This window comes from Gobius niger (genome assembly GCF_951799975.1).
Source record: "Gobius niger genome assembly, chromosome: 2".
Classification (NCBI taxonomy): domain Eukaryota; kingdom Metazoa; phylum Chordata; class Actinopteri; order Gobiiformes; family Gobiidae; genus Gobius; species Gobius niger.
The window spans coordinates 15154103-15171961 of record NC_136853.1 but is presented as its reverse complement, the minus strand read 5'-3'; the positions used below and the strand labels follow the sequence as shown (position 1 = coordinate 15171961).

The following is a 17859-nucleotide window of genomic DNA, read 5'->3' as shown; positions in this document are numbered from 1 at the left end:
AATCAATGACTGTCGTGTTTGCTCGGTGCCCATTCATAAAGCCTGAGTTGATTGACCTTCTTTGTGTTTGTCTCCAGATGCAGCAGGCTCTCTCCGCGCTCTCAGACATGTCATCAGCGGGCTACTCGTTAGATCAGAGAACCCCCGTGGACAGCCTCGCTGCCGCTTCCTCCTCTCGCTCCAGAGGGACAGACAGGGAGCGCAACAAAGGGAGAGACAAAGACAAGAAGAAGAAGAAACACAAGAAGAGGTCCAGGTCGAGGTCTAGATCCAGATCGAAGTCTCGGGCCAAACACTCTCTGCCCAGCGCCTACAGGAGGGGCCACCGATCCAGGTTAGAGCTCAAGGCCTATAGTCTATAGAATATAAAGCACGTTCAAAGAATCGATATGACGCTACTTTCTAACTCTTGGTGCGAAAATACAAGGGTTAATATGTAGCAATATCAATAACAGTGGTGGGAGAGGGAGGGGAGGGGGAGAGTTCAGCTTCCTGACAACCTGCTGAAGGAAGCTCTCCTTCAGTCAGTTGGGCCTGTACGTCTTCTTCATGATGAGAGGATCGTAGCAGCGGTGAGATGGACTGGCTTTCCATCAGCAGAACAGACCATACACACCCAACAGGCCCCGTCCAGATCATTGTTGGTCAGCCATTAACAAAATGAATCTGATATTTTACATTTTCTTTATGAGCAATAGCACCATAGCAACAATCTAGACTAAAACATTTTAACATGTTTTTTTGGAATCTCACAAATTAACCCAAAAAATCTAATATTAATACTTGCCATTCATATTCTCTTAATATTAATATGAAACACTGCATCAGTTTATATTTCATTTCATTCACTATATATGAGATAAAAGTAACTCTTCATCCAAAAAGACTGTACTTTGAATGTCTTTTGGCACCCAGCTCTGTGAACTTGCACAGAAGCATTCTCGCCTGCATCGTCTTAAACTGAATTCATCTGCATGATGATTTGCCTCCTGTTTAAATGCGTTATTGTTATTTTGTTTTAAAATAACAAATTTGCGTACTTTAGATGAGCTGAACTCGAATGACACAAGCTGTTGAATAATCTTAAAATGTAAATTAAGCAAACCCTGAACACCGCAATGGTTATTGAGTTTGGAAGAGGCATGTTTATCTCTGATTTAATTTCCAACAAGGTCAATGATTTCCAACTAAGTGTAGCATCACCCAATTCTTACGAAAATAAATGGTTAGCAAATGAATTTATAGCCCTCCCTTTCTCTCCTCCATAAAAGATATTGCGAGATCAGTTAATGTCACCTTCTGCCTGCACGGTGGTAAAATACGGTGAAACTACAAACATTAGCGGCATGCAAATGAAAGACAAAACAAAGTCATATTTTGTTGAATCGCACCCATTACACTGGAAATGTAGTCCCTTTTTTCCTTTAGCTTTGAATGTGGTTCCTTTTCACTGCTAATTCCTGCTCCATCGATTGGCTCCATTGTTTCTGGGAATATTTATGTCCTTAAGAAAGGGTGAGGGAGAAATAGGGCCGGTGAATTTGAGGGAAGTAGAGCGTCAAATTATTTTCTATTAATTTTCTTCATCGAAGCCCCGTGTGCCTGAGCTCCAGCGGTGATGGGATATAAATCAGAGGGTTATTAATCATTATGTTCCCGGCCTGTCACATTACCTGTCTAATGCCTTTAACAACTGCTGCTCCTACTGTTCTGTCAAGGAGTATCACTGATAGGATTATCTAGTGCCGGAGATTAAGCTGCGACTCGTGCACACACATTTGTAGAACATGTACTACTTTTACATTTTAATTTGATCTTAATTTTCAGTTCAGAGGTTTCCAAAGTACATCATGGGATTAGGAGATGGGGGGGGTGGAAGTATTGCAAGGCTAAGGATTGGCCAATGTGGGTAAAATTTGGGATGCATCGATCCGATACTGGTATCTGATATGGGAGCCGATACTGAAAAAATACGATATCAGGTATCGGCTACACATATCATATCAGTTTTGGCTCTCAACGCCTTAAAAACATAACTTTTACCACCTAAATCTAAGTGAACATGGGCATGCTGCATATCATTGGAAAACTAGGAACCAAGAGAATTCAATCGCTGAGTTGGTGTTTGTTTTTAGTCGATTTTGCATAATACCCCCCCTTTAAAGGAATAGGCCACCGTTTTTACATAGTGAGATATGTTCTTACCTAACCTTAGCCGAGTTAATATATCCCCGTCTGGTCTTTGTCCGTGCGCTCTGTCACGCAAACGGAGCACATACGCAGCCTCTCCCACATGTCATATAGCTCCAAAAAAGCTCACGATAGAAGCTACCAAGCTCTTCCACGTGTTCCCTATTTAAATAAAGTTACGTGAAGTGTTTTCATGCAAAGTATATTTACACAGAAATGTAACATGTCGATTTTATAAGCAGATAAAAAGGGGTACTATATTGTGAGGCGTAATGATACGAAGAGCACAACGTCCGCGCAGTAACTCCTAAAGGTTATTGACGGAAGTGAGCGGGGGAAGTCTTTAGGAGTTACTGCGCGGACGTTGTGCTCCTCGTATAATTACGCCTCCGAGCGCACGGACAAAGACCAGACGTCCGTGTATGTAGAAGAAATTGTAGAAGAAATTACTGATCTAACATATTTGGAATGATCAAATCACTTCATGTGAGTTGTTTATGAAATGTTGTGTTATTTTCTCAGAGAAAGCCATTTTTAAGAAAGTGGTCTTGGTAAATATCGGGTATCAGCAGATACTCAAACCCCAGTATCGGTATTGGTAGCAAAAAAGCTGGATCAGTGCATCTCTACAAATTATATATTTTTTCTTTTTCCTTGGTTTGCTATTGAGTTTAGATTTGCGAGTCTAGTCATTCTCAAAAAAATTAATAGCAACGCTATTGTGCAATTTATCTAAATTCTATTACAATTTTGATTATTGCTCTAAACGATTACAAAATTAGCATAATCTGAATAATTTTCATTATTTCATGGCGCTGGGATTATTTTCCCTTCACATTTCACGAGCCATGGCTCATGCTTTTGCCTGACATAAAAACAAACAGTGCTGTGTGATGATGTCATCAGGCCGCGCTGCTCAGTTTACTTGCGCAGGTGTGAGGGCTGGCCAGCAGGGAGCAGGTGTGAAACTTGAAATCATTTGTACTTTTATGACTGTTCAGAAAGCAGAAAATATTCAGCATAGTTTTTTGATTAATAAATATATAAATAAAATAAAGAGTTTTTTTTAAATGCAACAAATAATTGTTTCAATAATCGTGATTTCAATTATGACAAAAATAATCGTGATTATTATTTTTTCAATAATCGAGCAGCCCTAATGTGACACATAAGATGAATTTTTTGCTAAAACATAGTTAACACGATTATATTTAAGATTTTGCTAAAGATTGTGCCCGGCTTTCTTTAGTTTTCTTTACATTTTTCTGACGTTTATAGTTTCACTTCCTTATTGGACACTGACAGGAAGGGACATAGAAGAAGGTGAACAATTTTAAACTGTTACCGTGCCAACCATGTTAAGTCAGTGGGAAATGAGTCAAACTTTTGCTGCTTCACTGAAATAAAATGAGAATTATGCAAATGATGAACTTGCAACTGATGTTTTCCTTGTAAAAAAAAAAGTCTTTAAAACCTGTCATATGCACTTTATACCTGTAGTTAAGAGCAGGATCTCCACAAACATTTTCTGCAATGGTCTTTTCTCAAATGTTAATGCTACAAGATGTGTTCAAAATTTGCTCCATGAACTGAATCTTGATTTAAAAACACCTCGGAAAATAATTAATAAAGTAATTGATTGATTAAATCTGTTTCCCAGCCCTGCTTTACCAGTTTGATCAAATTCCTCCAATGCTTTCGCCACTCTTCTTTTTCAACTTTTTGTCCTTTATCTTTAATTGATCATCTCACTCTTTGTCATGTGCCGTGCGGTTTGTGTCCAGATCGCGCTCGTTTTCCCCAGGGAGGAGAAGCCGGCGGGGGACGTCATCAGAGCGGAGGTACGACGACCGTGAGCGTTTTCATCGCAGCAGCAGCTCGGCAGCACCCCGGGGACACTCCAGATCCAGGTAAACACCAAACACACCGCCCACTGTTTGTTCGACCTCAGAGAATACTGATTGGCCCTGAGTTAAAAGATCGTAGGATTTTTGCATTTCATCTCCATAATCAGTGTTTGGAGATGTCAACAAGGTACAAGTCCACGCTCCAAAAGGCGTTCTGAAAAACAGGGTGTTGTTGAATTTTGACCACAATAATTCAGGTGTTTGATCTGCTTTTATTTGTTCTTCATCGCGAAAGCCTGTGCTCTGGTCTCCTGAGTTACTCATAAGACCTTAACAATACATATTAAAGTTGGTACTGCAGACCATTGTCGACAAGTGAAATATGAAATCTTTTTTTTTTCCTTCTCAGATCTCCGCCTGAAATAACCCAGAGCTCGTTGACATTATCAGGACTTGTACAGGCTGCTGGTTCATCCCTGTCGCCCTTCTCATCATCCAGAGGAGCGTCACCGGCTGCTAGTCCCGCCTCCAGCTTTGCACAGTCTCGGTAAACATCCCTCATACTTTGCTTGGCTGTACAAACGTGATGGTTAAAGTGCTTTATTCAGAGATCAGACGGAGCCCTGAGTCACTATGGGTAAACCTCATGCATGTTTTAGAGGTAGAGGAAACCAGACTACGCTGACTCGAAGGAACGCACAAACTCCACACAGAGGGGTCCTGCCCGAGCCGGTTACTCAAAACCTGGACCTTCTTTGTTGTTGTGAGGCCATAGTTGATCCCACTACTGAGCTGCTGCGAAGTTACACAAGTGCCTACTCTAGAGCTTTGGAAAAAAAAACGCAAGGAACAGTGAGAAGTCTGGCAAAAAAAAAGCACATCAATCATAGATGCTCTGTTTCAATATTTGCTGTTCACAGAGTAGAGAGAGCAGAGGTTGTTTGTGATCAATTAAAGAAAAAAAAAAGCTGCAGCAAACTGGTGACGTAGAAGGATAAGGTGTAGTGATGCAGACGCGGAGCACTTATGACACATTGATGCAACGCGTCTTTTGATCACAAACATCAACAACGCAAATGTTATTTTTCTACTTCTTACTTAAATGTTTGATAAGCTACAACATCATCCGCCTAAGCAACCCCAAAATCAAATCGCTTTTTCTGGTTGTTGTTCATCAGCGTGACCCACATTGCGAAATATGGGGCTAAACAATGACGGAGGTTGATGAGACATAGAGTACCAGCATCCCACACAAAAAGATCAAAATACATTTCTCTCAAAAACAGATCGATTTTCTTTTTTTTTTTAATTTACGGCGGGATTGTACATTTTCTCTTTCAATACCAGTGGTTCCCAACCTTTTTGTCTCGCGTCCCCCTTGAGCCTTCATTTCTGCTAAACGTACCCACTAAACTCTAAGGTGCAGCCACTTATTTAAAAAAATTTCCGCTAATCATTAAAAATACGTGTTCTTTTAAAATAATACTGAAATACTGTTCAGTTCTTTTTACTGTGCTGCACTGCCTTTCCTTAAAAACAATATGGGTCAAACCAATATGAAAACTGACAATTATCTTATACTTTGTATCATAGATTAGTTTATATCTAAGTGTAAATGAAAAATTGTTTTTAATATGTAAGGGCTCCCCTCCTGGAACCGCCACCTTAACGTGGTGGAGAGGTTTGAGCACCCGAATGATCCTGGGGGCTCTGTTGAGGGGGGCTTTGTGCCCCTGGTAGTGTCTCCCATGGCAAACAGGTCCGAGGTGACGGGTCAGACAAAGAGCGGTTCAGAAGCCCCTTATGAGAGACCAACAGGCCCGGTTTGAATTGTGAGGCCGTCCTTCTGTGGACCCACCACCTGCAGGAGGAGCCATAAGGGGCTGGTGCAATGTGATCTGGGCAGCTCCAACAGCTGCCCCCACGACCCGGAAACGGACAAGTGGAAGAAAATGGATGGATGGATGAAAGGGCTAATCAACTCACCCAAGAGTATTACTTAGAGAAAACTCTTCTTACTTACCTGATTTTAGTCATTTTTAGTTTTTGCAAATAGTTTGATTTGCATTTTCAATTTTTAAATAACCCTCCTCTTGATGAGGTTCATTACCATTTCTGTTTCTTCATTAGACAAAAAAAAAAAAAACTCAAAAGTAATCCGTCCAGTGAGGATGATCATATTTCTGAACTCTGATGCTGTGTGCACTAAGTAGCTTTTGCTGTGAGTTTGGCAGTTCAAACTTGTAATATTAGCCATTTAGCGCTCGAGGGCTGTGGTTAATGCAATCAGGGGCTGTGCATTCTAATCTGCAATCAGACACATTTGCAGCCCTTTGTTTCCTGACGGTCATGTATCTCAGAGCCACAGAAGAGGAAACCAAACAGTCCTGTTTATTTGTTACTTCCACCAAGGGATAGTGTCAATTTTGGGAAAGAAAATCAAGTCAATTTGGTTTTCATCGCCGCGAAATGGAAGCGATATTACGCCACTTGGATTTACTGTTTTGTTTTGTTCTTTCAAATAGCGTTAATGCTACTACCTCAAGTGTGTTTATCACTCTCGCGGCCTTCTCCTTTGGTGGAGGCAATTAGTCTCAGAGCAACACAAGACGAATGTGGGTCGATCTTCGTTAGGCAGTGTGGTATTTTAGCATAACCAAAAGGTAAGAAGTTGTGGTCATGTAATGGTCATGAATGAAATGCCACCTGTTGGATTTAATGAAGTCGTCTCTGAGCCTGTGTTGTAGCGATCCCTTTGTAAATGTCAAGTTAGCAGCACAGAGCCAACACACACACAGTTTTAAAGTCTTTCTTCTGGCAACTATAAACTCTGCGCTCGCCTCTGCAAATAGTGTTGATTTGCAGAGTTGGATCCACGATCAAGGATGAACTACAAAAAGTTGGTGATTTGAAAATGCATTTTAAATGAAAATGAGCCGTGGAACAACCCGAAAAGGCCGTTTTTTTATTTTATTTTAGTATCCGCAATTTTCATATCCCCACTTGAGTGTATGCAGTTTATATTTTAAGGCTACAGTTGTTTGGGGGGGCATAGATTTTTACCTTTTACAGGCTTCTCTTATGTTTCCTCTGTTTCTTCTCGACTCTCCCGTGCCTGTTGTTTTCAATGCCTGTCCGGCTTTGAGCATTTCTGAACCTCATAAATACTGCATGCCTCTCTGCAGTTAGCTCTGTTGTGTTGTTCTCTTGCTTATACTTTGTCTCCCTCTTCTCTCGACAGGGACGGCTCTCAGGAGAAAGACAAAGCTGTGTCCTCATCCATAGTATCGTCTGTGCAGTCCAAAATAACTCAGGTATTCTTCTTTGCTCCTCTCCCTAAAAGCAATATACTACTAACTAAAAATTCTGAGCGCACTCCTATTTTGGAGGAAAGCGCTCAGTTTACCTTTTAAAGTTTGCGTCTAAAGAACTTGGTTTGGTCATTCAGGAGCAGTGTTAATTCAAAAGAGACGAGGCAGTTAAGGATCTTATTAGGGATGCACCGATGCAAAACTGGTGTTAGATATCGGAGCCGATGCTGGCAAAAATACGATATCGATACCAGTTTTGGCTCTCAGCGCGTTAAAAACACAGTTTTCTTCACGTAAAGTGAATATGGGGATGCTGTGTATCATTGTAAAGCTAAGACCCAGGTGAATTCACTCTGAGTTAGTTTTAACTTCTGCAAACGTATTTTTGATCGCTGCGCAAAATGCCGCGGTTAGCAATAGTATGCTAAAGCTAGCGGGAGCATGCTAATGATGAAAACTTATCAAGGCTGGGTCAGAAACTATGATAAAAATACCTAAAGTAGCCTAATAAAATACAATCGACCACTGCTGAAGCCAAGTGTTTGTATTTGAGTTTAAGAAATAACTGATCTAATATACTTGTAATGATCAGATCACTTCATGTGAGTTGTTTATATTAATGTAGCCTAAAGTCTGTCATATACCCCAGGATATTTAGTGTATAAAAGTCCAGTGATCCTTGTTAAATGTTTATCCTATAGATATAATTAATAATTGATCTGAAACATCATGACAATGAAAGGACTTGATTGATCACAAAGGGACTAGATGCAAGTTGGTCATTTTATACTCACTACTGGCACCTCAGGTCTTACATGTTATTGCAGCTTCTATATTAAAGGGATTTTTCAGGATTTTTGACATAGGGGCTTTATTTCCTAGTTGTCCAGAGTGTTGCTGATTTCTGGAGATATTTTTTTTGTAGTTCAAGCAGTTCTTATATTTGATGAGTTTCGTGGTGCTAGGCTAATGCAAGGCTAGCGCATTTCTATGGTGTCAGCTAGCCTGCATTAAAAACAGTGTGACCCGCTCCACAGTGCACCTGAAGCAAATCACTTATAACTCCAGTATAGTGATATAAATGTCTGTGTCGATGGAGTAATTTGAACCATTTTGCATTTAAAATACCTTATATTTGAGCAGCATCAGCTTTGTGGTTGTATAAGCTACGCAGCGGCGGAGTGATCTGCTAGAAAATAGTCCCTCAAAATGCGATCATTCATGTGATGCAAGGTCAGTTATATTCCAAAAATTATTCTATCGACACAGACATTTATATGGTTAGTCTGGTGTTATAAGTGATTTTCCTCAGGTGCACTGTGGAGCGCGTCAGACTTTTAATGCAGGCTAGCTGATACCATAGAAATGCGCTAGCCTAGCACAAGCCTAGAGTCACATACCTCTTCAAATATAAGAACTGCATGAATTACAAAAAAAAAAATCAGCAACACTCTGGATAACTAGGAAATGAGGCCCTATGTCAAAAATCCTGAAACATCCCTTTAAACTCATGCATGACGGCACTGCGGACCCGAATTAACTACTTTTTGAGCGACAGTGCAGGATTTTAGAGGCAGTTGTGGGCTCATTCTACACATTAGGGAGCATGTTGTAGGGGGAGGAAAATACATAATTTAAACATTTTTAAACTCTGTCTAGTCCCTTTTAAAATTGAGAGAAGAGTTTATTACATTTTTCACTCAGAGAAAGCCACTAATAAGAATGAATTGAATACCAAAGTAGAAATTCATCTTTGCACCAACACATAAAACACAAGACTAAGGACAATACAATACAAAGTCTCTTGGTATCGGTAAATATTGGCAGATACTCAAACCCCAGTATTGGTATCAGAAGCAAAAAAAAGCTGGATTGGTGCATCTCTAGATATAATTAATGAAATACACCAGCTTTTAAAAAGAGAGGGCAAAAATGGAATTGGATTTTTTTTTTTATTGAGAAGTAATCAACTGCCAACTTCCCAAAGAGTCAATCGCAACAGACCTCCAAACCTCATGTGGCCTTCAGATTAGCTCAAGAACACAATGTAGAGAGTTTCATGAAATTCTTTTCTCCGGCTGAGCAGCAGCAGCAGCGTCAGGGCCATAGATCACCGAGTGCAATGCAAAGCACCGGCTGAGTAAAGTACGGCGCCACTGGACTCTAGAGCAGCGGAGACGCATTCTCTGGAGTGACGAATCGGGCGGTTGCCAGGGGAACAGTGCCTGTGTGACTGCATTGTTCAAAGTGTAAAGTTCGTTGGAGAGGGGGGGGGATTATGAGTTTCTTCCCGAGAGCTTCCAAATGGCAGTTTTTTGTGACGATGGATGGAAATCTCCCAGTGATCTGACATGATAGTTATACGTTTTTGGAAAATACACATTCAAGGCATACATCAGCCTTCTGTTTGAAAAGTGTCCGTTTAAACATATATGTGGCTCCCCATTGGTAAGTTTGAGCCTGTCAGTCCATTTTGAAAATCAGGAAATTGCACTTGACAGACCATTCCTTTGGGCTTTTCATTAAGCTCTGGAAAGCGCGGGAATGCAGTTTTCCCGCTGCTCCTGTCAGTAGTTAATTTGTGCCCACTTCTGAACTAATCAAATATATTATACACGTTACGCATTTAAATCTAAATGCTGGGTAAATGTTTAAGATCTTTTTTTAAATGTGAAGAGAGGACACAAATTCCTTCAAATGAGTACAGCTTTCTTTGTTTTCCTCCACGTGTTTGTGTTGTTTTGTTTGATGCAGCCTTTTCAGTTTTTAATCTTTTTTCCCCCGTGCCCAAAAATAACTGATAGCAGCAGAGTGACTGTCTTTTTATTTATGTAATCTTATCCAAATATTATATAATGAGTTTATTTGAACTAATACAAATATCAGTCCGTTTTTCCGCCTCATACCCATTACAGTGTTAACATTGGAGCTTCACTGTTTTTGTTTTGCATAAGGGCATTGAGCGTGTTAGTGTCGTTCTGATTCAGATCCAGTACTGATACTTGCTGATACTGATACCACGGGGTGTGAATAAAATGGCGAAGCACTGGTGCGGTGATCGTTTCGGTTCTCGCGATGCCAATACCTGTAAAATCTATGGTATGGGCACTGATCCATCCCAGTGCACATGGGTGATTGTGAGAAATGTCTGAAGCAGTTTAGAGTAGAAGGTTAATAGTTTGGCTGTTGAACACACATTTGGGAGCTAAAGCTGTGAAGTAGAAGCGTTTTAAATTGAAACCGTTGCTTTTGAGTCGAAAAAAACACAAGGACTAAAGCTAAAGGAGTTCAATGTGGTTTGAATGGCCACTGTAACCTGTGGATGCTACAGCTTGATACTCGACCAAACCATTTCCCTCCCACGCCTGTGTTTGAGATTGAGATATGCATTTTTAAATTGCTGCTCTGAAAACACATCACAATAAATGCATTTCTTTCCCAACACTGAGGAACATGAGCTGGTGGATAAACTATGATTTGCTTGCGTATCTAAAAACACATGTTTCTGCTGTACCTCATCTACTTAAGTTTCGTATTTCCTGTGAGCCTTATACGCTTCCCTCTCTTCTCCCAGATTGGCTGTTGGTGTTTGTTTATCCAACATGCCATGTCCATTTGTTGGTGTTTGATAGATATAGTACAGTCTTGAGTGAAGCTTTCAGACATAACCTTGGTGCACTTTATGTGTTGTCTAAGAAATGTTTAAGATTGTGTTTATTTGTTGCTCATAAAGTGTAAAGTTTTGCGGTCCATTGGGAAATATCTTTATGAAAGCTGACATATTGAATTAAAATATATTAAATCTTAAAGAAGAAAAATAAAACACGCTGGTACACAGCAGCTCTCTAAATATCCTGGTTAAACATTTAAAGGCTATGATTCAGACAGGTGTAATCAAAGCAGTAGCGCATCAGTAAATTAGCTTTGTAAATAATTAAAGTGGCTAATGTTTGCCTTTTTCAAGTTTGGAGAAAGGCCAAATAGACTTTAAATGTATCTGGTACTTCCTGAGATACAGTCGGTATAAGTAGCAGGTCACAATGACTGTGACATATTTCAGCCACAGTAGAGATATCATTTTCCTGTCCATTTTAACATTAGTCAAAAGACAAATGTACTGGTAAATATAGCCACAAAGCTTTATCCAGCCATCGCCGACCGCCCTGCCCAAAGCAAGGGGGCATTTCGCCTTCTCAATCTTAAATTATGGTATTACTGGCTTGCTTTGTTTTTTTTCAAGGGTCTCATTTTGGGGATTTTGGAATGTATTATTACAGCAAATTGCAGTGATTGAGTTTTTGATTGAATGATTCTTTTTGTGCCCTGTCGCTGCCTGACAAAGTAAAAAGGTGTTTTTTTTAACAATGCTAGTTGACCGTATACAGAGGAACATTTGTATGAATCTGTATCCCTCTGTGCAAATTAATACATTTCAGTATGTTAAAATATCAGTATTTACTTGTTTATTCAAGTAATTTTGATTCCACACTTCTCTCGATCATTTTCACCAGGTTTTGCTCATTCATATAAATGCCCTGGGAGGAGATAGAAAAAGCGCAAGAATTGTGCAATTTTAACATTTTTCCTTCAGAATAAATTATGACGTTCTGGTCATCGCTACGGCAACATCTTGAAAAATATGGCATGGGTGTGATTGACTTTATATTAAATTCATAAATACATTTGAATTTGATTTTTAACTTTTGAAGTTCCACTTCTCAAGATTATCCCCAAAATAAGCTTGTTCCGATAAACACCCTAGGAGGCTATAGATTTTGTGAAGTGTAAAACAAAAAAAAATTAATGGCAGATTCCGCTTTGCAGGCTTTCATCCAAAATGGCCGACATCCAATAGGCAGTGCTGGTATACGATTTTAAGAGGCCCTTTGCTAGGCCTGATGGGGCTCGGGCCTAATGAGGAAAACAAATAGGAGAGCTGCAGAGTTCTGATGTAGCGCTGCTAATAATAGAAAGCAATCAAAATACACAACTGTTTGCTCTACAGAGGTCTTCATATTAGGTAGGTGTAAAATAAACATTTTATTTTATTTATATCCACTGTTTTGCAAAGCCTAGAAGAAGAATTTAATAATTGGCAGAAAGATACATGGCCAGATCTTGTACTTGGTGCACGGGGTGCTTAGGCTTCTGGTGGATTTGGCGGAGTAATACTTTGCGCCTTCGCCACCAGGGAGAGGGCGTCGCAAGAGGGGGTGACTGCTCTGATGACGCTCATATTCATTTCCTCGTTTACATCGCGCTGCCTTGTGTTCTTCCTTAAGCCTTAGCCTCTCACAGGTGAAAACGTTATTCACCCCATCGTGAGCTAAACAATGTTCACGTCTCGAGAGAGAAAGAGCTAAAGCCGCCTGCTGTGGCATGGATCGGCCCGCTGTTCATGCCCCACTCCCCCATAACCCTTCTCCCTCCCCCTTCCCGGCCGCACAGTCGGTCTGGTTGTGGGAAAAAGTGTGACTCCAACCCCATGTACATTATGTACGTACAAACTACAAATACATATTATTCCATTGTGTATCTTATCCATGGTACATCCAGGTACAAGTTGTTACACATTGTTACAAAGCACATTACATTGTACTAAATTTAGTTGGGTACAATGTATCAAGGTAGTGTAACATTAAGTGATACCTTAATAGTTTTCCAACGTACGCAATATATTGGTTTGCACAATCTTGCAAACTGAAGTCTCTGCTGCACACCGGCATAAGTCCGAGTGGATTGGTTTTCTATTCGCAATTGAACATTACATGTACATCTACCACACCCGGGGCAAAAAAAGAAACAATGTGCATGGTGTGGGACACATGTTTCTGCTCACCTATGCATGGACATCATGGGAATGAGCAGAAAGAACATCGCGTGGAATATGATATGATGGGATATGAATATGAGGAAGGAAGAGGTCAGTCTAACTAAAACTCACTTACCTGTTTAAAGTAGCTTAGGGGTCTCAGACATTCGGCCTGAGGGCCAAATGTGGCCCACAAGGTCATTTTGGTTGGCCCGCATGATGGTTTCTTATTTATATTATAAGAGACCCGCCAATAAATGGCACTGGTGTAGCGTAGTGGTGTAGAACAACAGACCGAGGTGAGAGAGCAGGAGCTTCTGAAACAGGTGGGAGACTGTCAGAACGTGAGGGTTGAAACTTTCTTTGTTCAGCTGCACAACATTGCAAAGCGAATATCATAATCAATGTTTTAAAGCAGGTAGTAAACAAGCAGTGAAGTGGGGGGTTGAGGATCGTGGCCTTTATCTCTCTCTCTCCCACAGAGCTACGTAAAGCCTCACATGGAGCACATAATGTTATGTTATGATCTGACAAACGGTTTGTACACAGACGACTCCTGTGGAGGATGAAATATCATTAATTTGATGCCCTGAACCTAAAAGCAACTGCAGAGAGCCACTGATTAAAAACACAGTATTGGGGAGGCCAGTGTATCAATTATTACTACTACATTAATTACTAGCTAACACTAGATTCATTACAAAAGCACTAATTCAGTCATACAGCAAATAGTTGGCCTGAAAAAAATGGGAAAGAGCAGGAATATGCTGTCACTTGGAGAGTCAAAGAGTCTCCTACAAATGTTCACTTCCAGTTTACTCCGTCAACATGTCCTCAAGCGGCGCCACTTTAGCTTTATGTGGTCGAAATTTAAAAAAAAAATACAATTTCTATGCACCTTTCACAGCCAAGCGATTAGTCGATTAATCGTAAAAAATAATCGGTAGATTAATCGATTACCAAAATAGTGGTTAGTTGCAGACCAAGCTGCCACATAAGACTTTGGTGAAAATGCCTCATGAATGATGTGATGTGGCAGGCCCTTCCCTTTGTGATTCAGACTGTTAATTTGTCTCATCTGTCAGAGCTCAAGGGTCCGGGCTATTTGTTCACACCAATATGAATCACTCCCTAGATGCAAATGAGCATTTGCTATTCAGCTATGCAAGCATTCGCCCCCTGGTCAGCAAAATCTACACTTCTTACCTGAACCAGGAAGGAAGCAAAAAAGTGCTGCTCTGTAGTTTCAACTTTATGATTAATATTCATCTTCGTATGAGATGTAAATATTGTATCCTCAGACTAAAGCTCTGTATACTGTAGCTCTCCATACTGTGATGCTATCAATTGATGAAAAAAAACACATTTACCGGGCCGTTGATTATCTTGACTGTGATTGATGCATTCCAAGTGCTACAAATGAGACTAATAATTTCTTCTTCCAAAAATTGTTTTAAATCAGCGATGAGGCTATTACAATGAAAGACTCTACCCTAAATAGTTTGTAATGGTGTTTACCTCGGCTTATCTTTGCCTTCCCCAGAAAGAACACTTTCCAGATGGGCAGAAGATTTGCTCTCATTCAGACGCAGTGCTCACACACCCATTTCATTCTGTTTAAGCACACTTTGCTTTTGTGAGCTTATCAGTTGGACGTTCCGCCCAGAGGCTGCTTTGGGACCGATAGAACCAATCACATTGCACTGAAAAAGGCCAAAGAATAGAGTTCAGCCCAGAATGTGACTTGTGAAAATGCACAATGCTGTAGACGGGACACTTGATTCCCAATGGGACCAGCAGGAGCTCTTCCACATTAAAGGGGTCGCTTGTCTGAATTGTACCACTTTATCCAATTGATTTGCCCCATTCTTACTAAACAGCAGACTCTGCGCTTTGCTTCATAAATATGTTGTTGAATCTTTAGTTTTAAAATGAAGTTGTCAGAATAAGAAATTCCACAGAGCCGCTTAGGATAGCTCTTTTCTTCTTTATAAGGTTGTCCTAATTTTCCACTATGGACAATGTTTATTTGTGCGGATATGGTAGCATGGAGTTCCGTTCATTTAATTAATTGTTTTGTATCCCATCTTTTTTTCAGGATCTGATGGCCAAAGTGCGAGCCATGCTAGCCACCTCAAAGACCTTTCAGCCTCCAACCTCCTGAAGAAACTTTGGATTTCTACTCACACGTCAACAGTGTTTGATTTACTCAGAATCTACGACTGATGAAAGGCCAATCATGAAACCCACTTTTACATCAAAAGTCTCTCTTAGCTCTGAACATTAAAAAAAGAAAACAAATGATCATACATAGCAGCATGAGAAAAGGCTGCCAAGACTTAGTGTTGTGTCCTTCTATGAAGGCGTGTATTGATTTCATAATCTTTCACTGGGTTAATTCTTCCACCTCCAACTGTTTTTCTTTGCAGCAATTCATAAAGCTCCACCCGAAGCTATTTTAATTTTTCACTGTGCTCTTTAGCGCTAGTGCGTGGCCTTCTAATTTGCTTTCCCGTTTGTATTAAGATGACTTTATTGAAAAAGGACTTTCTAATCCAAACTGTCAATAAAATGTCAACTGTTATTGTTATTACTTTTGGACTGAGCTCAGCGTGGTTTTTACTTCAGAGAAATGGCACAACCTTTAGAAGAAAATGCTTCAGAGAAATTTTAGGACTGCCTGTTGCTAGCCACTTCACTTTTTATCCCTCTGATATTAGTTTGATTTCCATCCATACAACTAGAAAATGTGCGTGACCAGAGTGCAGTTGAAAAACATCCACCTGGCTGTTGGTAAATGGAGCATTTACAAAAAGAAACTTCCTCTTACTGTCACCGTAATTGTCTACCATACAAATTGTTTAGGACATTTATTTCTTGAGCAGTCACTGTCAGAGGACCTTCATGCCCAAAGAGAGGTCTATATTTACAGACTACATTTATGTCCTAAGCTAAATGATAACGTCTGACAATCAATCTGACAGAGCAAACAACAGAGAAGGCAGTTACGGCAGAAGTGCTCTCATCTCACTTTCATTTAAAGTTTGGCTGCAGTTGAGCCACACAGAGCACTGTTGTCCTTGGGTAAACACAATGACACAGCAGCGCTGAAGTGCCCCAGGTCTATTGCAGAGCTTTACTTTTTTTTAGTAGACCCAGCACACTTTGTGAATGAAAATGACAATGAATGAGTCAAAGTTTGTTCCTTTTAGCTCCCATTTACAACAGGTAAATCTGTTGCTCAGTGATATGGTTTTCTTTATGCCTAATACCTTTCCTGCCAGAGTAATTGGTTAATGTCTATGAAGGGCATGGTATACTTCATCATCCTTGTTAAGTTTCCCATTTCCTTCCGATCTGCTGGGAGAGTATTTTTTTTTTTAGGTCATTTAGAATTTCAAAAATGATTTATATTTGATAAATGCCAGAAGAATGAGAGACATACATTTTTTGTTGCTTTTTACAAGACAGAAGTTTACATACACTAAGATTACTTTACCTTTAGACAATTTGGGAAGGCCCAGATGATGATGTCATGACCTTGGAAGCACAAGTCAGGTTCGTCCTTGGGTGCAATTTACAGACACTCGAAGGTGCCACTTTCACTGGTTCTAACAATGATGGAAATGACAGGTCGGAAATGAACATGCTGTGGTCTGAAATGTGATTATCAGACCACAGCATGTTCATTTCAGATCTGTATGAACATGCTGTCGTCTGAAATGTGATTATCAGACCACAGCATGTTCATTTCAGATCTGTATGAACATGCTGTCGTCTGAAATGTGAATATCAACCCAAGAACAAATGCAAAAGACCTGGTGAAGATGCTGAAACTGGTAAGAGTTTGACCTTAAGGGCCTGTCACAATTGGCACGTTGACCGCAGAGATTTGGTCCCCCATTTGCTCTGCGCCAAAAGTGAAATTGCCATCGGCCGCAAAGATCACAAAGTAGACTTGAGAAATCACAGTCACAATAGACTACGGGCTGCGACTGCATGCGGCTGATTTGGGTAGTGTCCAAATATAAGTGGTGCGAAGAAGAACGTGAATGGTGAGCGGCTGGTGAGCGGGCGTTTCACGGGCCACAGACATTGATTGCGGGACCCGTCAGAACCTAACTAGATAGTGGCGCTCACCAGTCTCTCATCTGCGTGTCTGAGACGATTTATCTTTCACCATTCCGCCACGAATGCCCATCAGCCCCTCACACCTCCAAAGACGCTCCATCCGCCCCTGCTCCCCCCATCATCACACCCACCATGAACGACAGGTCTATGGACGATGCAGTCAATCTGGCCCTCCACTTCATCCTGGAGCATCTGGACTCCCCAGGAACCTATGCCAGGATCCAGTTTGTGGACTTCAGCTCTGCCTTCAACACCATCCACCCTGGACAGCTACGAGACTAGCTCTACCAGCTCAGCATGCCCGACTCCAACTGCAGGTGGATCACTGACTTCCTGACGGACCGGAGACAGCACGTGCGGCTGGGAAAGATCGTCTCGGACACTCAGACTACAAACACTGGAACTCCTCAGGGCTGCACCTCCCTGTACACGAACTGCTGCACCTCCAGTCACCAGTCCGTTAAACTGATCAAGTTTCTACAGACCGGGACAAGCACCAACTGCAGCGCATTGTGCGTGCTGCTGAGAGGGTGTAAGAGGGGCTGCAAGCTCCCATCTCTCCAAGTCC

General features: G+C 40.9%; 1 protein-coding gene across 3 annotated transcripts in view; it reads left to right on the top strand.

The window, feature by feature from the left end:
- Positions 1 to 15700, top strand: part of sfswap (splicing factor SWAP) — a 46654-nt gene extending 30954 nt beyond the window's left edge. For all 3 annotated transcript variants that reach the window (XM_079582582.1, XM_079582581.1, XM_079582583.1), the window contains exons 15-19: positions 78 to 334; positions 3975 to 4100; positions 4447 to 4584; positions 7279 to 7351; positions 15259 to 15700. In XM_079582582.1, the coding sequence (XP_079438708.1) occupies positions 78 to 334; positions 3975 to 4100; positions 4447 to 4584; positions 7279 to 7351; positions 15259 to 15324 (660 nt within the window). In that variant the 3' untranslated portion in view covers positions 15325 to 15700. The remainder of the gene's footprint in view (positions 1 to 77; positions 335 to 3974; positions 4101 to 4446; positions 4585 to 7278; positions 7352 to 15258) is intronic.
- The last annotated feature ends 2159 nt before the right edge of the window (positions 15701 to 17859 follow it).